At 44.4% G+C, this 15706-nt stretch overlaps 1 protein-coding gene across 3 annotated transcripts; it reads right to left on the bottom strand.

Moving 5' to 3' along the window:
* Window positions 1–513: 513 nt before the first annotated feature.
* Window positions 514–14163, bottom strand: LOC102787408 (insulin receptor substrate 2-like). Of its 3 annotated transcripts, none has more exons than XM_006804072.3 (3): window positions 11261–14163; window positions 10594–11075; window positions 514–3418 (listed from the first exon to the last, which is right to left on the bottom strand). In XM_006804072.3, exons 1-3 carry the CDS (start codon window positions 13930–13932, stop codon window positions 3414–3416), a joined length of 3159 nt encoding a protein of 1052 aa, XP_006804135.1. In that variant the 5' UTR covers window positions 13933–14163; the 3' UTR covers window positions 514–3413. The 3 variants fall into 3 exon arrangements, with proteins under 3 accessions (XP_006804135.1, XP_035769425.2, XP_035769424.1); XM_035913532.2 differs by having other exon boundaries at window positions 10594–11072; XM_035913531.2 differs by lacking the exon at window positions 514–3418 and having other exon boundaries at window positions 10586–11075.
* Window positions 14164–15706: the final 1543 nt, after the last annotated feature.

Below are 15706 nucleotides of genomic sequence, written 5' to 3'. Positions count from 1 at the left end.
TATATCACAACTTGTTTCTTTGGCATGCCTTTGACAGGATTTGACGTTTGTGTTTTCATATAGACAGGGATATTTTCTAAATTGAATTGGGAATACCGTGCTTTAAAAAGTACTGTTGTGAGTGTGGGTGTAATGTTGTTCTTACAAATCATAAGCAATCAAACAGACACTTCTTTTGCTGCTGCAGCCTGTCTTAGTTTTATTATCAGCTTGTTAGCTAGCAAACTGTAGATGTAAACAGATATTGCTAGCTTGTTAGCTAGCAAACTGTAGATGTAAACAGATATTGCTAGCTTGTTAGCTAGCAAACTGTAGATGTAAACAGATATTGCTGTGCAGTTTGGCTTTATAATGATGCCATTGTCTTGTACACTTTGTTTTTGGTGCCTTTAAAATGTTCCACTTGTTATGTATTAAACATATGAAACAAAAAGAAATTAGTAATTATTGTTATGATGTAGTTTGCAAGAAATATAACTTATGGTAATGAAAAAATAAGGGCAAAAACAGTAGCTCTTTAAATAAATTCATTTATTTCCTTAGGTTTGCTATTCATAATTAATACAGACAAAAGCAATACTCGACTACCAAAATTTATAAATCATTATAATCATCTCTTGTGTGCATCACAATAAACAGTATATTGAATTATGTACACTGGAAGACAACACATTCAAACTGAGTGAATCAAAGATGAGTGGATAAAGAAAAATCTGTCTATGGACACAGAAATGGGGAAAGCGCATTTAGACATGTCGTGAACAGAGTTCCCAGCCATGGAAAAACAAAAACACTTGGCAGAAAGAGAAATGTACAAGGAGCTAAGCAGCTCCTGCTCATCACAATAAAGAAAAAGAAATGCAACATTACATTTGGTTCCACAGTTGTAAACTAGATTTTATTCATGTCACTATTGCATATGCCATTAGGTAAAGTGTGTCAACAAGGCAAAGAGATTTCTATAGTAAAATAGACAAAGAGAATTTTTTTCCCATATAGTCACTGTGAGGGAGAAAAGAATAAAATAAACTGTATTTCCCAAATCGCCCCCACCCCCTCTTTAAAAATCGGTAGCCAAAGTCTTTACAGAGGAATATCATCGCAACATATTTTAAATCTAAGTACTCTATGTATATCCAATAGATTTGTTTTCTTTAGTTAAACTCTATATACATAATATACACATTCAAGATTATGAAGATAAATAGATACCACGACTTAGTGTGGTAAAGCTCCAATATTATTTCACTCTTGTCAAAACCATTTGCACATTGTTTCTGAGGTGTTTCCACCAGCTCAACGATACATTCAGACATAAAATTTTACAATCTACTGTACACTAAAGGGGTAGAGAGCCAGTTGGAGTTGCCACAGCAGATGGCACAAAGACCACAGTTAGGATACCGATAGAGTGCTTTAAATTTACCTTGAAAACAAATACCCTAGCGGCCATTTTGGAGGTTCACAGAAAGAGTCTTGATTCAGATTTGTTTTTTCTTTTAATAATTTTCCCCCAACTGGATTCATCAAATTAAAAACAAGCCAGTTTTTCTAAAGAGGAAATAACACATTTTTCCTCTAGCAAATTAAACTGTGAATATTGCAAACAGTAAAGTTAAAGGTTTTGTGTCTACGAGTTAACATTAGCAACATTTGCTAACAGTCCTAGCATTACCTAGCTTTTGATAACATTAGCCAGTTTGCTTAATTCTGAAATTTCTTTAGACTTATTAGCTTTACACAGTATGTTAGCATGTTCAGAAACAGAAAAACATACACATACAGATTGCTCTCTTAGGAGTTCATACATAATTTGGTCTGGAATAAACAGTTGCTAATGGGGGGGGTCACAGTTAGCCACAGGCTAATGGTAACTAATAGTAGCAAACGTTAAATAGACACATTTGTGTGATACATCTTTGTTATGTCCATTTAGTTATCATTATATTTATTACTATTGCTGACTTCTACTCTTCTTTGCTTGGGCTAATGCATTATCCTGTCACGAAATAATTATTACATAATAATTCAATTACAACGGCTTGCTTTAATTTGTAACCTTATATAGATTCTTATGCTAGCTCTAATTCCGTTATACTGTCTGCCATGTAATCATATTTTCCAGACAGCTGACTCTTCCGTGAGCCTCCGTGGGGGTGTCACATGTGGCTGTGGGCCTCTGTTGTGCTACATTTTCTTTGCTGCCCAGCCCTCCTCCCCCTCGGTGCCCCGTTCCCCTTTTCTTCAGCTCTCCCTTGCCGACCAGATATTGGCTCAACTGCGCTCCCCAACCTCAACAGCTATCGTTGGCTCCACCCCTCCGTTATCACCTCGCCTAGACAATTGTACAGTCAAACGATATCACAGCAGGGCGGCCTGCATCGAGCTAAACAGCAGGCCGTAGGTTTGAAGGTAGGAGTGTGTGAGGTTTTCAGGCTCAAGTGACTGAGGAGCTGTGGGAGGTACAGTGCATTCAGATGCCTGGTGTTGTGGGGGTCTGAGCTGAGTTATATAGACATGCATAACTCTTGAAGACATTTAGAAATATATTTCTTTTAGTCCAGCACTTCTGATTGGACAAAAAATAAACTAAGGTACAATTAATAAGAAATTATTAATTAAGAAAATACTTTAATATCAATACAATAAATCAGCTCTCAAGCAGCCCCACAGTACTGTACATTTCTTAAATAATATATAGATTTAATGGTAAACTAGGCATTTTACTTTCCACAAGAGAATAACAATATAGAGATGTAGGTCCAAACAAACATACAATAATAGAATATTTATCACTTATTTCATAGAAAACATAAGGACAGTATAGACATTAAGGCATTGTGTAGGTCTTTTCAGACATTCATCATCCAAAAATAAATAAAGTATCTAATCTAAGTATACTCAGTGTACCTTAGTATCCTCTCTCCCTTGGCCATTTCTAGGTTTCATTGTTCACTGGCATAACTGTTGGTCGTACTTTTTGTCAGAAACACGCACACACATGCAGGCAGTCATAAAACTACCCTCAAGTAAATAAATAGTATTTGGGTACCATTAGACTTCTGTTATTGTCTGACTATCTTTGCTTCTGTGCTTGTGCCAAAAACTGGGTCACAGGAGAAATGGCCTCTAAAAGTGCAGGAGACACACCGATTCACAACACATTAACACACCCATCCACACAAACACACCTGCCCTGCCATCAGCAAATCCATGACATGCATAGATGGTGATCTGCTTGTGTCCCAAGTGTGTGTTTGTGATGCAGAGGGTCCACACAGTCTTTTCGGGCTGCAGAGCCCCATAAAAGGGCAAAGTTTGGGTTTTTGTTGGTTTTTTTCTGGGGTTTTTTCTCTCTTCCTTTTGAGCAGCAGGTCAGTCAAGATGCCAAGTCAGAGGACAGATCAAGTCCTTCAGTCTGGAAGAGATTACAAGAGAGAGAAAACAACAGTTAATAAAAATATTTAACATTTTCATTCTTACACTGGTTAAGCCAAATAAACTAGTACACCTCAACTTGCACCCTCTAACGATCATATGCATATCTGGTCATTTGCATCCAACTGTCAAGCAAAGCACACTCAAATTCGTGGCATGTAAATCCACGCAAATAAGCCTCACTTTAAGCAGTTTAATGAATGGAGACTTAAAGCCTCAATTTTCTTTGTTTGGAAACAAAATGACTAAATCTTGTGTGAATATCATCCAAGGTCTAAGAACTGTTTTTTCATAAAGCACCTGTAAGGTCAGCTGGCCAAACGCTGCTCTATAGCACCACTAGTGGCAAAAAAGACCCACATTGCACCTTTAATGCTGCAAAACATCCATTGACTTGACAAATCGGGTTCTTCGACAATCCAAAACACAAGTTTTTTAACTAGAAAACTGTAACAGTCATCCTAAAAGGAAATGACCCATGTTAGTAGTCTGATAGTTTCCCCACAAACAACACTGGTGCCAATTAAGCAGCTCTCTTGAGGCAACAGACATGAGGGCCTCTGAGAGAACAGTGTTCACTCTGTAAGGTACACATGTACTGTACAGAGTGAACTCATTCACAGGCTCAGATTAGGGTTTTGTGTGTCACAATAACAAGGAGGCACAGGGAAAAACAGCTTAAATATCAAGTGGGTGCCACACACACGGGACAGTTCTGAACATATAGTTTTACACATCCACAACAACAACAACACATTTGGTTTTTTTACATCAATATCACACATGTTTTATAATCTGACTCTAGCCCGGTTATTGATTTAAAGGCACTTTGGTATTTGAAGCTATGCCTCTTATCCACAGAGCTAATGTTTTGTCATTTTGACCTCACATTTCTGGAACTGCTACTGACTAAATATGAAGATCTTTTGTCCAATAAAAAGTATCCTGCAGCTGAAGGTGCTAAAAGTGTGTTTGTGTGTATGTTGGGCCTTATTGGATAGTAATGTTCTGATCTTAACACACCAGCTGTTTAGCCTGGGAAAGACTTGAAGGACAGTTTGTGTGTGGTGGGGCAAAGGGGCTCATCCACAGCAAGCATAATTACATAATCTAGGATGCAGAAAGATGAGGAGGGGGTGGGTGTTCCTGTCATGCTGCTCTGGACACACGCTGAGCGCAGCTACAAGCGGTACAGCAGCATCTCTAATATTAAACAAACGGAAAGAAACTGTATCTGCATTTATGCTGCAATAGACGATAAGAATGGAACATTTTGTGTTTTCTTTCTGTGGAAATGCAGCAACGGTAGGAGCTGAAAAAGACAGGGAGCATCAATGTCCTTAAACAGTTTGAGCTAAGAAAACTTTAGCACTGTAAGGCTGATGAAACCCTGGGGAAGAAAAAAAAAAGCCAGCTGAACGACCTCAAATATGCGCAGCGATCAGGCTGTTTTTGTTAGTTCCTGAAAAGCTGCCATTTTTGGATCTGTCATTCAGCGCTCTTATAAACAAGCAGCCCAGTTCTCTTTCACAGAACCACACATTTAGATCTTTTGAAGATATTTTAGGCCCCATAAGATGATAGTGTAGCTGAGGAGGATGTTAGAGATGTTAATCACTAAATCCAAAGATAAGTCCCTCGATCTTATAAGATTTTTCAGAGATTGACTATAATGACGAGATAATTTTACAGTCAGGGTCAGATTTCTGTTGAATTCAGCTTTATAAACATGTTCAAATTCGGACAAAACATCCTAAATGCCCACACCTTACATTACACATTCCCCAGCTCCTCTCCATGGAGCATCCACCGGCTCTTGCTGATCTACCCTTGGCCGTCTAATCTTGCCCGCAGAGGCTATAATCTCATCTGGAGCCGTGGCTGGCTAAATGTGGGGAACGCTGGCCACGCAGTTATCTAGCAGCTAGCGCTTCTGTCTGGAACATCCCGGCCTACTTTAGCCCCCCTCCTTCTCACTGAGCTGTGACACAAACACACACACACACACACACACACACACACACACACACACACACACACACACACACACACACACACACACACACACACACACACACACACACACACACCATTGGAAACTCTGACACAGGAGCCTTTGGCATTACGTGTTTGTTCTCCATATATCATGTAACATGGCATCTCTGGAGTTCCTGCTTTGGTTGTTTGCCGTTCTTTGTTATTTTAGTAAGATCCCAACTTCAGTTTTCCTCTGACGCAGGTGTAAATAAACTATTTAACAGCCGGCATGCGTATGTGTTCAAGGGTCAGGGTATAGCAAGAATGGATTGTGCAATCAGGCTAATGGGTACAATCAGGTGTCATCTTTAGGAGTAAATCCACATATCGCAAAAAAATTTTTTTTTTTAATGTGGCTGTAAAATCCAAACAGAGCTCTTTGTTGGGGTAAACATTTAAAGAGGATGCAGTAGTTCCAATGCAACCATCAAATGCACAATTTATCTGCTAGTAATTGTGCCATCAAGTTGCTACACAGCTTTAATATTTCGATATGGAGTTTGAATTTCTTGTACAAAAACCCATTTTTAGCAAAAAAGCAAAATAAGATACTTCCCCCCCCCTTACCATTCATCTTGTGACGCATAACACAAATCTCAGCCCTTATTTTGGGAACTGAATAACAACCTGGTCTACTGGGCATGCTCTGAGTAACTTAGTAATGCATGGCTGGGCAACTTAGACCGCTTTTGCTTGCTTCCCCCTCTGACATCAAGGACACGAATCAGTGGAAACTTGTGTAACAGATACACAGTGCATGCAGTGGGTGCATTTACCCACTGCATGCACTTTGCAATGACATCACTCACAATACAACCAACCGAATGACGTCAGGGGGGGAAGTGGGATTTGAGGAGATGGACGCGGATGTCTCTAATCTCACACACACACACACACACACACACAGAACTGATACACTCTGTAGCCTGTGGGCGCAGCAGATGGTCTGGGTTGGGGGTGGGGGGGTTAACCGGTTTGGAGTTTGGGTGTGCACTGCAGAGAGAAATATATCAGGATATATGTATGTTTACCAGGTAGTTTGTATGCATGTGTAAGGGAAATCAGTGTAATGACAGTGTGTAAAGAAAGAACAGGATGGCAGGTGTTTAACCCCCCCCCTTTAACAAACCCATGCGCACTCCGGAAAATGGCCATCTGCCACTAGCACTCAGGAGGGACTTGAAGTGACACAGCAGGGCTCCTTTTGGACTTGTAGCCCCCTTAGGCCTCAGTCTATTTCCCACCTTCTGCTAATGTTTAGTTAAAATTGAAGCCCACAGATAAACACCGCTATTCTAGGTATAGATTTATAACACGTGCACGTTTCCAGTTTTTGGAAAGTTTCACTAGTTTGCTAACTATTTCTGTTTTCAATAAGTGTCTTTCTAGCAGTAGTGTTCCAAAGGTTTCAGACCAAATTACCTTGCTATTATTACAAGTGTTCCACAGAGCTCCATTCCTGGACCTCTTTAATTCATCCAGTACACACACACACACACACACACACAATATCACTTGTGCAAACCAAAGCTGTACCGTGTATTTTAAGACCAGATGACATCATTTCATACGCCATTACTATATAGCTTCCCTTGATCTGGCTATTGCAGTTCTGTTTTGGATACATTTCAGAAATCTCTTGCTAAACACTAGCTTTTTTGAAGCTCAAGGGAGCTCAAGATTGTTATGTCACAGTCCAAGCTGATAATAAAGTATACAGAGATGGATGCTGCTTTTGGGTTTGAAAGTTAAATTGTGCATGTCAGAAACTCATCAGAATGGTGAGCTGCTATGTTGTAATTTGATACAACTGTACAGATGACTGTTATGTCTATTCTGATAAGTATATTAACAGCAGAGAAAGAATTCTGAATGCTCAGTTCCTTGTATGCATACACATACACATGTGCACTCAATAAAGCAGATTCTGATTCTGCACTTTCCAGACTGGAAATAGCAACAAGGAGCTGAGGTTTCAGAGGCAACAGTGCATGGCTTGGTTAGCAGCTGCAAGAAGGGCAAACTTCACCTTTAACAACATTTTGGAAATTATGCTTTTGTGATCACTGCAGTCGTTTTGCCTCAGCCCAAAATATGGATCTCTTGTCTTGAATGCATGCAAAGTGTCCAACGTGAACACAAACACATCTGCACCATGAGCATTTAAGCAGGTTATTCCCCCAAAAAGTGATACAGAATGCACTTCATCCATTCCTGATGCCTGTTTTTTACATAAAGATGCTTGCATCACCACTTTCTGCAAACAAGATGCAAAATTCACCTGATTTTAAGGAAAGTGTCTGACAGTCAAACAGATCAGCTCCAAACCCACTGCCTAATGTGTTCCCCTCAATGCTTAAACAAAACGTACAGCCGTGAGTCTAGTGAAGGACAATCATATCAATACAGCATTAGGAATGATCTCTTCAATCATCACAGGAAGCAGGAGCTGATTGGTGCCGTCAGATAAAGGTATTAGTCAGAGGTGGTGGAAACAGAGACGGCTGACTTGGCTAATCTGAGTCTGGTACAGAACATCCACCTGGCTGAGCTGCGGCTAGCAAGGGCCGCAAGTGGAGACAGCCAACTTGGGTAAGCGCGGCAGTACACACCGCCTCCGAGTCACATGGCCTGGCTCCCTGACAAAGCAGGAGGTAAACAAACTCCTGACACTTATGCCAGGCGTTTAAGCTCACTGGAGGTGGAGCATAGAGAAAAACAAACAAGAAAAAAACAACAAACCAGGAAGCAGCACGTCACGTTTTTTTTCAAAATGCAAGGCTGTCACATGGAAGGAGGAGCTATTTGGGTGTTTAGTTGCTTTAATCCTCACTTTAGAGTGAAAGTTACCCACCGGGCCAAACTGCATTTACCTGCGAGTGTAAAATTAATCAGCAGGGGTGTTTGGCTGTAATGAAAACCTGCAGACTTTTGGGTCAGAGTGGCACACGGTCCAGGAGCCCAGTGGGCCGTCCCTATAAACACGGGATCAAAGCCCTCCGCCAGCGGGGCAAGGTGCCAAAATCCTCCCTTGCAGAATGCTCTGACCTCCTTCACCCTGCTTCACCGCGCAGCAGAGGAACCGGGTAAACAAGGGCTCCCGCTCTCCCAGAATGTACCTCAGTGGAAGAGGGGCCTCGCAGATGAGTTTATTTGTTCCTTTAAAAAGCCAGAAAGCCTCCCCTCCCCTTCCTACCGAGCACTCTGCCGCCCCCGCCTCCTTCTCTCTCTCTCTGCTTACTTCTTCTAAGTGAACAGACTAATGAGGCAGAAGGGCAGCGGAGTGCACGTGCCATCCTGCCCCATTATGCACGCATTTACTCGCTCTCCCGCAAACAGGCAGGCAGCACTGGAAAACAACACAGCCTACACACTCTCTCTCTCTGTGCACATCTTTGCCAAGCATTCACGGATACAGGCTCCACCACTGGGAAAAAAAAAAGGGAAAAAAAGAAGAAGAAACAGAAAAAAAAAAACAAAAAAAACACCCTATGTGTACGTGCTAGAGTCCACATGTATGTTCCCTCCCCCTGTCCCCTGCCTCTCCATGGTCAATTCAAAAGCTTTATTAGTGTCATAAAAATATTAGCACTTGTCAAAAACATGAGTTGGGGACACGTGCAAGCCTGCAGAGACAAAAACAAACATGTCACTGTCTCGGTATTGTTACATTCCGCTTTATTTACCAGAGCGCCACTGACTCTCCAAATACTAATAACTTAACAGAACCCCCCCCCCACTACCCATTTCTACATCCTAAAAATCAAACCTCCTCACATAAGGGGGGGCTTGTGGTAAAATAAAAGCCACCGTCTGTTCAATCGGCCTGGAGCCAGAGAAAAACAAACCCCCTCTCACAGCAACTTTTTCTAACCAGCTCAGCCAGGAATGCAGCCCATGACATCCAGTTACCTGATGGCCCTGCTTTGTTGTTTTTCCCCTAGTCATTGCTCACAAGGACATGCACATATATCCACTTACACTGGGCCTCACATTGGGGGGTACAACATCCCTCCACCCCCTCCGACCTCTACGTGCTCGCAAGCACATGTGAGCTGCTGCATGTCTCAGTTGGACGGCAAGGGGGTCAAAGAGTCACACTTAGCTATAAAGTCAAAACTGTGCTGCCCCCCACTCCACAGCACTTTTTGTTTGCTTCCCCCATGATCCTTTCGTCTACTGCCCCACACTGGGGCTTTTGTTTTGCTCACTGGGATATTCTGGGACGCAGTATTGATCACAGGATGGTGGGAATAAGGGGTCTGTAGAGGTCACATTGATGTGCAACACATCCTAATGCCTACCCAACTGAAAAACAACAGCCGGAAATGCCTGCGGCTCAGAGAGACATTACGGCTGACAGGAAGCCTCCACTAGGATTCCCGTGACATCGACAACTGGGTTATGCCTGCTAATAACCATCCACAGTAAACCAGTTACATACACTTCACAGATAAATATTTAATGACTTATTAGTTGCTCTGGAATTTTTTTGCATGAGGTTTAAAATGAATCTCTAATTTGTAATTTCTGCCCATTTTTGCAACAAACTTCCACTCTTTATAAGCGTCGGTGGAACTGAGCTTGTATTTTCGGTATCTTCAGCCCACGACAGCAACAGCGAGGCAGCATCCTGCTCTGTCACGGTGCTTGTTTACTTCACAACCCTCAGCCTGGTCACGTTTCATAGCAGTCACATGGTGTGTTCACATGTTGTGGGAAATACTGCAAATTCTCTGTTAGTGATCTTAAAAGCAGTTAAGAGTATCTTTAAAATTGCTGCTGCTTTCCTCGCTTTATGTGAACACTCCCAATTCCCAGTAGCACCCTAACATTTAAGCACAAAGAGATTAACTACTCACAGAAGAACTCAAAAGTAGAAGCTTAAAAGGAGCACTTGAAGGCAGCATCAGCTGTTGAGGGCCAGTTTGAATTTGAATCTAGAGGAAATTCAAGTCTCTCATATTTTTTTTTCTCACAAATTTTTCATCTGTGCAGTACCGCTTTCTTTTTAATTAAAGAGATGCCTCCCACATTCCTGAAACCCTTCATTCCCTGTGCTAAAATCTGACTATTTGGATATTTTATTCAGCAGTATGTGACATAAACCTCACCCACCTTTGGCAGTGGTTGCAGCCTCCTTGAATCCCAGGCAGACATATGGTGAGCTGTGCAATCCATTGATGCCCCCTTTGCAGCTGCTGGTGGGTTTGAAGCTGACCAGGTCCTCACACTTCTCTAGGTTCAAGGCAATATAGTTGAGTCCATTGGGGTAACCCGCTGAGCTCTGCCGGTTCTCAGGGCTGCCGTACTCCTCGTCAGAACCCTCGCTGCTCCGTGACGAGATGTTCTCCACCGAGCTGTGCCTCTTCACGGCGTCGCCACGAGCAAAGGATGCGAAGACCGGGGTCACAGTGGCAGTAGATGAGAACGTTTCAGAGCTGTGGCGCCGGCGTCCCTGTGGATTTGCCCTGATTACCTTGGCAGAGCAGTCAGGGTCCACTGTGGAGGAGGAGTTTGGACCGAGCAGGAAGACCCCGATGTGCTCTGGAATACCCTGGTCTTCCATGGAGCGCATCTTCTCTCTGCTGCCCTGACTACTGGAAAACAGAAGCAGAGAAATTAAGATAAAAGTAACTAACAATGTGACTAAAACTAACTTAAACTTAAATTTAAATGATGTTTTGTTGCCACCTGCAGTGAACCAGGATTTTCACCAAAACACACAACCAAATACTTTAAATAAATAATAATTAGTGATAAAACACAACAAACAGACACACACCTTACTGCGTTCAGAGGTACGAGCTGTGGGGGCAAACTGGTCATCCCAAATGTCATCTCAGTGTAATCATTTTTCACCTCATCACTGAGGCCCTGGGAGTCTTTCTCACTATCCACATGGTATACGCCATCCTCCTCCGAGCAGGGGCACAAGGTTAGCTCTGGGAGTGTGTCCAAGCGCTCAGCAGGAGTGTCAGCATCCTTGGGCGAGTGTGATCCCAGCTCCAGGTTTATGTAGTCTGCTAGAGATGACCTCCCAGGACCCCCACCGCTGGAGCCCAATGATGAAGACTGGCTCTCTGTGGATACGACAGAGGGCGGAGAGAATCTGGCACCACTGAAGTCGATGTTAATGTACTCCCCAGGGCTCCTGGGCTCCCCTGGGAGGGGATGTTCATTCATGCTGGGCAGGGTTCTGAGTGTGTCCAGAGACAGCCTGTTAGGCCTGCCCAGCCTCCCCCTGTAGGAGAGGTTCTCAGCCCGGCTGTGTCTGATTGGGGAGGGTGCTGAGGGGCACAGCGGTGAGGAGTGAGCTGCACTGGGTTGCATCACTGAATAATAGTCAGACTCCCCAGGTCTCTGCCTCAAACTCTGGGGACTCATCAGCACATACTGGCTGTTATCTTCATTCTTGGAGGCCTGCAGTTTAGCAGGTAGTGTGAGGGAGCCGGTCTGATATGCTGATCTAACTGATGTGGGTTCAGCAGCCAGCAGGCCCAAGCAGTAATCTGGTGGAGTCTGGAGAGGAGGTGGGTTTCCAGGGGACATGTTCATGTATTCACCATGCCGATCTGGGCTTTCGATGGAGGATTTAGCGCCACACCACATTCTCATGTATCCGTTGTCTTCTAGGGAACTGGAGGAAGGGGAGTTGGTCTTGTAGCTGCCACTGGCAGCCGCCTGAGGATGCACCCTAGGGTTCACAATCTGCTTCGGTGCTGAGACGCACATGGGGCTCATAGGCACGTAGTTGTCTGCCTTGCCAGACTGAGGTGCAATACCTGGTGTCATGGGCATATAGCCATCGTCACCAAGGTTGCTGCTGGAGCTTCTGGATGAACCGATTTCAATATCACCGTAATCCTCCGGGTAGCACACTTTGGGTGAGGCAGAGTGGGAGTTCTGTCCGTGGGTCATCTTCATAAGCGTGTACTCATCCAGAGAGGCTGAGGACAACGGTGCCACCACCCTCTGTTGACGCGGTGTGGTGAGGGAGTGTGTTCTTTTCCTGTAAGCCAGACTCTCACCCCTGTTGCACCTGCTCCCATTTACTCCCTCCATTATCATGTAGCCACAGGGGTCACTAGTGTCACGGGAAGGAGGAGTGCTAGACAGGGAATCGGGGGTGTCACTGCGAGTAAGGGGGAGGAACCGGAGTTCACCTGGACTGGAACTGTAATCATCACACAGCATGAAGCCAGTATCGCTGAGAGAGCCCGAAATGGAGGCACTGCAGCTGAAGGGGCGCCTAGCTTTGTCAGGAGTGGAGATCCTGCCCCCCCCTCGTGGAGACATGCTAATGGGGCTGGAGACAGCGGGAGGGGAGTTGGACACTGGCATCGAGCGGCTGTGATGGAGGTTGTATGTGGACTCCAGCATCCTGCAGGTGCGCCCATTGCTGAGGGTGTGGGATCTGTTCAGGGGATTCCCAGAGTTTGGACTGGTGGGACTCCCGTGTACAGATATGGACATTGACACAGGCCGGGTCACACTTCCGTCTCCCTCGCTGGACGTTCTTATCCGACAGGGCGTGACCTTCCTTCCTGGGGATGTGGCTGCCATGCTGTCGGTTCTGGATCTCCTCACCAGGCCCGTCTGACTTGGGGGGGGATTGTTCAGGTTGCGCCGCGTGGGCACAGAGATGGGGTTGGTGCTAGCAGACTGGCTTTTGCTCCTCGGCCTGAACTCAGACAGCTCCTTCATGGCCTTCATGGCATCCAGGATCGTTTCGTGGATGTTCTGTGCCACCACAGAGTCCTCCGCCTGCATCCAGAACTCCCCGGGCCCCGTGACCGCAGAGCGGCCAACCTCTATGAAAAAGAAGCTGTCTGAGTGGCCACATCTCCTGATATTCATGAGCTGTAAACTGACAGCAGCTGTTTCAGAGTTCAGTTTCACAAAGCTGATGGTCCTGCTGGACAAACACAGCCTGTACACTCCAGTGAGGTTCTTCACCTGACCTAAACCTTTGGATTTCAAGTTGACCTGCCATACCTCCTTGTAGGTAGGTGTTGCCGGAGTGAGGAGTCCATAACTGGCCTCTTCAAAGCCAACTAGAGAGGAGGTGGAAGCAGGACTGTCATACACTTTCCCCTCAGCTATTAAATCAGTCAAAACCCTGTACCAGCTCTCCTGCTCCTGCTCGTTGTCTGCAGCTACGGCGAAGTATTCGTCCTTGGTGTAGAGGGCGATGAGGTGCTTGTGTTTGGCGTCGGCGCGTTTGTTTACGCACAGACAGGAGTCCAAAGTTATAACCCGTTTCGCGGCGGACTTGTTTCTCCATTTCTTCTCGCTCTCATAATACTCCAGGCGGGCCGGGCAGCGCTCGATCGGCTCCCGGAGCACAAAAAATCGCCTGTGTCCGTGCTTCTGCTTCCTCAGGTATCCGCACTTCTTCACCCCATTCGTCCCATTAGATAACAGGTGTCCTCCCGTCGCCGGAGGACTTGCCATTTTCCCTCCGCTTTTCTTTTCAAGTCCAGATCGGCAAATTCCTCTTGTTTTTTTTTTTTTGTTCGAAACTCACAGCAAAACGCAAAATAAAGAAATTATTTATAAATATATAATACTAACCGCTAAAAAAAATCTCTAATCCATTGCAGGATATGTCCGCCACGGCAGAAGCAACAGTGCAGTGGGGACCAGACTGATCCGATCCAGGAGAAAAACAACATGTGACGCTGCTGCTCTAAAAACAGAATAAAACACAGAGTCATAAGGGGGCGGGGCGTCCTGCAGGGGCCGTGCCTGTCCGTCACGCCAAAGCGTCGCCGACTATTGGCTGTTTTACTCACTTGAAACAAGCAAACCCCACCTCCCTCCCTGCTTCTCCAACAGCAACCTCTCTCACGTAGAAAACGAAAATACCAGCGAGTCCATTGAGGAACGTGAATTCCTATTTCCCACTGTAAAACGAAAGCGTCATGCACCCCCACTACCTCATCCCGCCCCCTCCGGGGTGTTTTCGTTCTTCTTTTCTGTTTTTCTTTTAAAACACCAACACCTCACTTCAAAATATATCCATGTTTGTCGATGTGATTGGCAGGCCAATTGAGCCCGTTTGGATTAATGGGGGATTTGAAATGTGCAGCATAATGCTGGATTGTAACCCTTTATTTCTCAAGCGGGGACGCTGTAAACAAGCCTGACGTCCCACTTATTATATAAGGAGTGTTGTGGCCTATTTTTATACCTGTGGGTATTCCTATCCAACTGGAACCTCGTGTTTCCTATTTGAGCGCATCTCCATTTATGCTCACATCCAACTGCCCGACTATATTCGGTGATAATTAGGGTGATTGGCTCTTTAAAAACGATCTTTTTTATAAATGATGGGGAATGAAAAAGAAGAGAATGAGAATTGTGGGGAATTCTTTTCTTTTTTTTTTAGTCTTGGGTTCGGTATTCCTTTATGCTTATGTTGTACTTTATTTCCAAAATGTTCACACTGAATGGAAAAACAGCTATCTCACAGAGAATAGTAGGAAAGGCTGAAGTAAACACCTCAGAGGCTTATGTGCGAGCAAATTCTGCGGAAATGCTGCCATCGTCTGTTTTCATGGGCTCACTGCACAGCATGTGATTCGGGGAAAACAAAGCAAAACTTTCCCAGGATCATATTTATAAAGTGTACGAACAGGAGCAAACCTGCACACAACATTCGGCTGTGAAGGGCCCCTCAGATGGCAGCAGGAAGCTCACAGGCATCTGTTCATCAGATAATCTCGGTAATTTTGTCAGTAATTCTTCCTGTGATCTTAATGATCATTAGTGAGATCAACGAGGGCGCGTCGTTCCCACTGAAACAATACCCTGGGATTGTTTTTTTTATATTTATAATCTGCCAACAAGCAGATTACACGTCCATCTCTGAGGTGTCAGTGTGACTGGAGGGTACCCCTCCTCTTAATGAGCATATCTGCCCGCTATAAGCAAACACAAAGATGCTTAAGATTAAGGCTAATCCTCCTCTAATCACCATTGTTCACATTATTATTATTGCTGTTGTTGATGTGTGATTTCCTTATTTTTCTGCATGTGTTTTCAGCTACCACCTATAATCTGAGATAAGAGCAAAAACATAAACACCTCCACCAGGACTTTGACGTTGGCCCACAGATAGAAACAGCTGCAGGCAGCAACAAATGGGACTGTTGTTGACATTTGACTGGCAGCCTTGGCGACAACATGAAGGGAAGGGTGCCGAATACAGTTGTTTTGCTGTTGA

The sequence above is a fragment of the Neolamprologus brichardi genome, chromosome 23 (assembly GCF_056152115.1).
Source record: "Neolamprologus brichardi isolate AB-2024 chromosome 23, ASM5615211v1, whole genome shotgun sequence".
Taxonomy (NCBI): Eukaryota; Metazoa; Chordata; class Actinopteri; order Cichliformes; family Cichlidae; genus Neolamprologus; species Neolamprologus brichardi.
The sequence above is the reverse complement of the archived record's forward strand: the minus strand, read 5'-3'. Positions and strand labels throughout refer to the sequence as shown.

Coding starts and splice junctions, on each gene's coding strand:
- LOC102787408 (XM_035913531.2), bottom strand. CDS start 13,932: ATGGCAAGTCCTCCGGCGACGGGAGGACACCTGTTATCTAATGGGACG. Junction 11,076..11,260: donor GTACCTCTGAACGCAGTAAG/GTGTGTGTCTGT, acceptor TCTGTTTTCCAG/TAGTCAGGGCAGCAGAGAGA.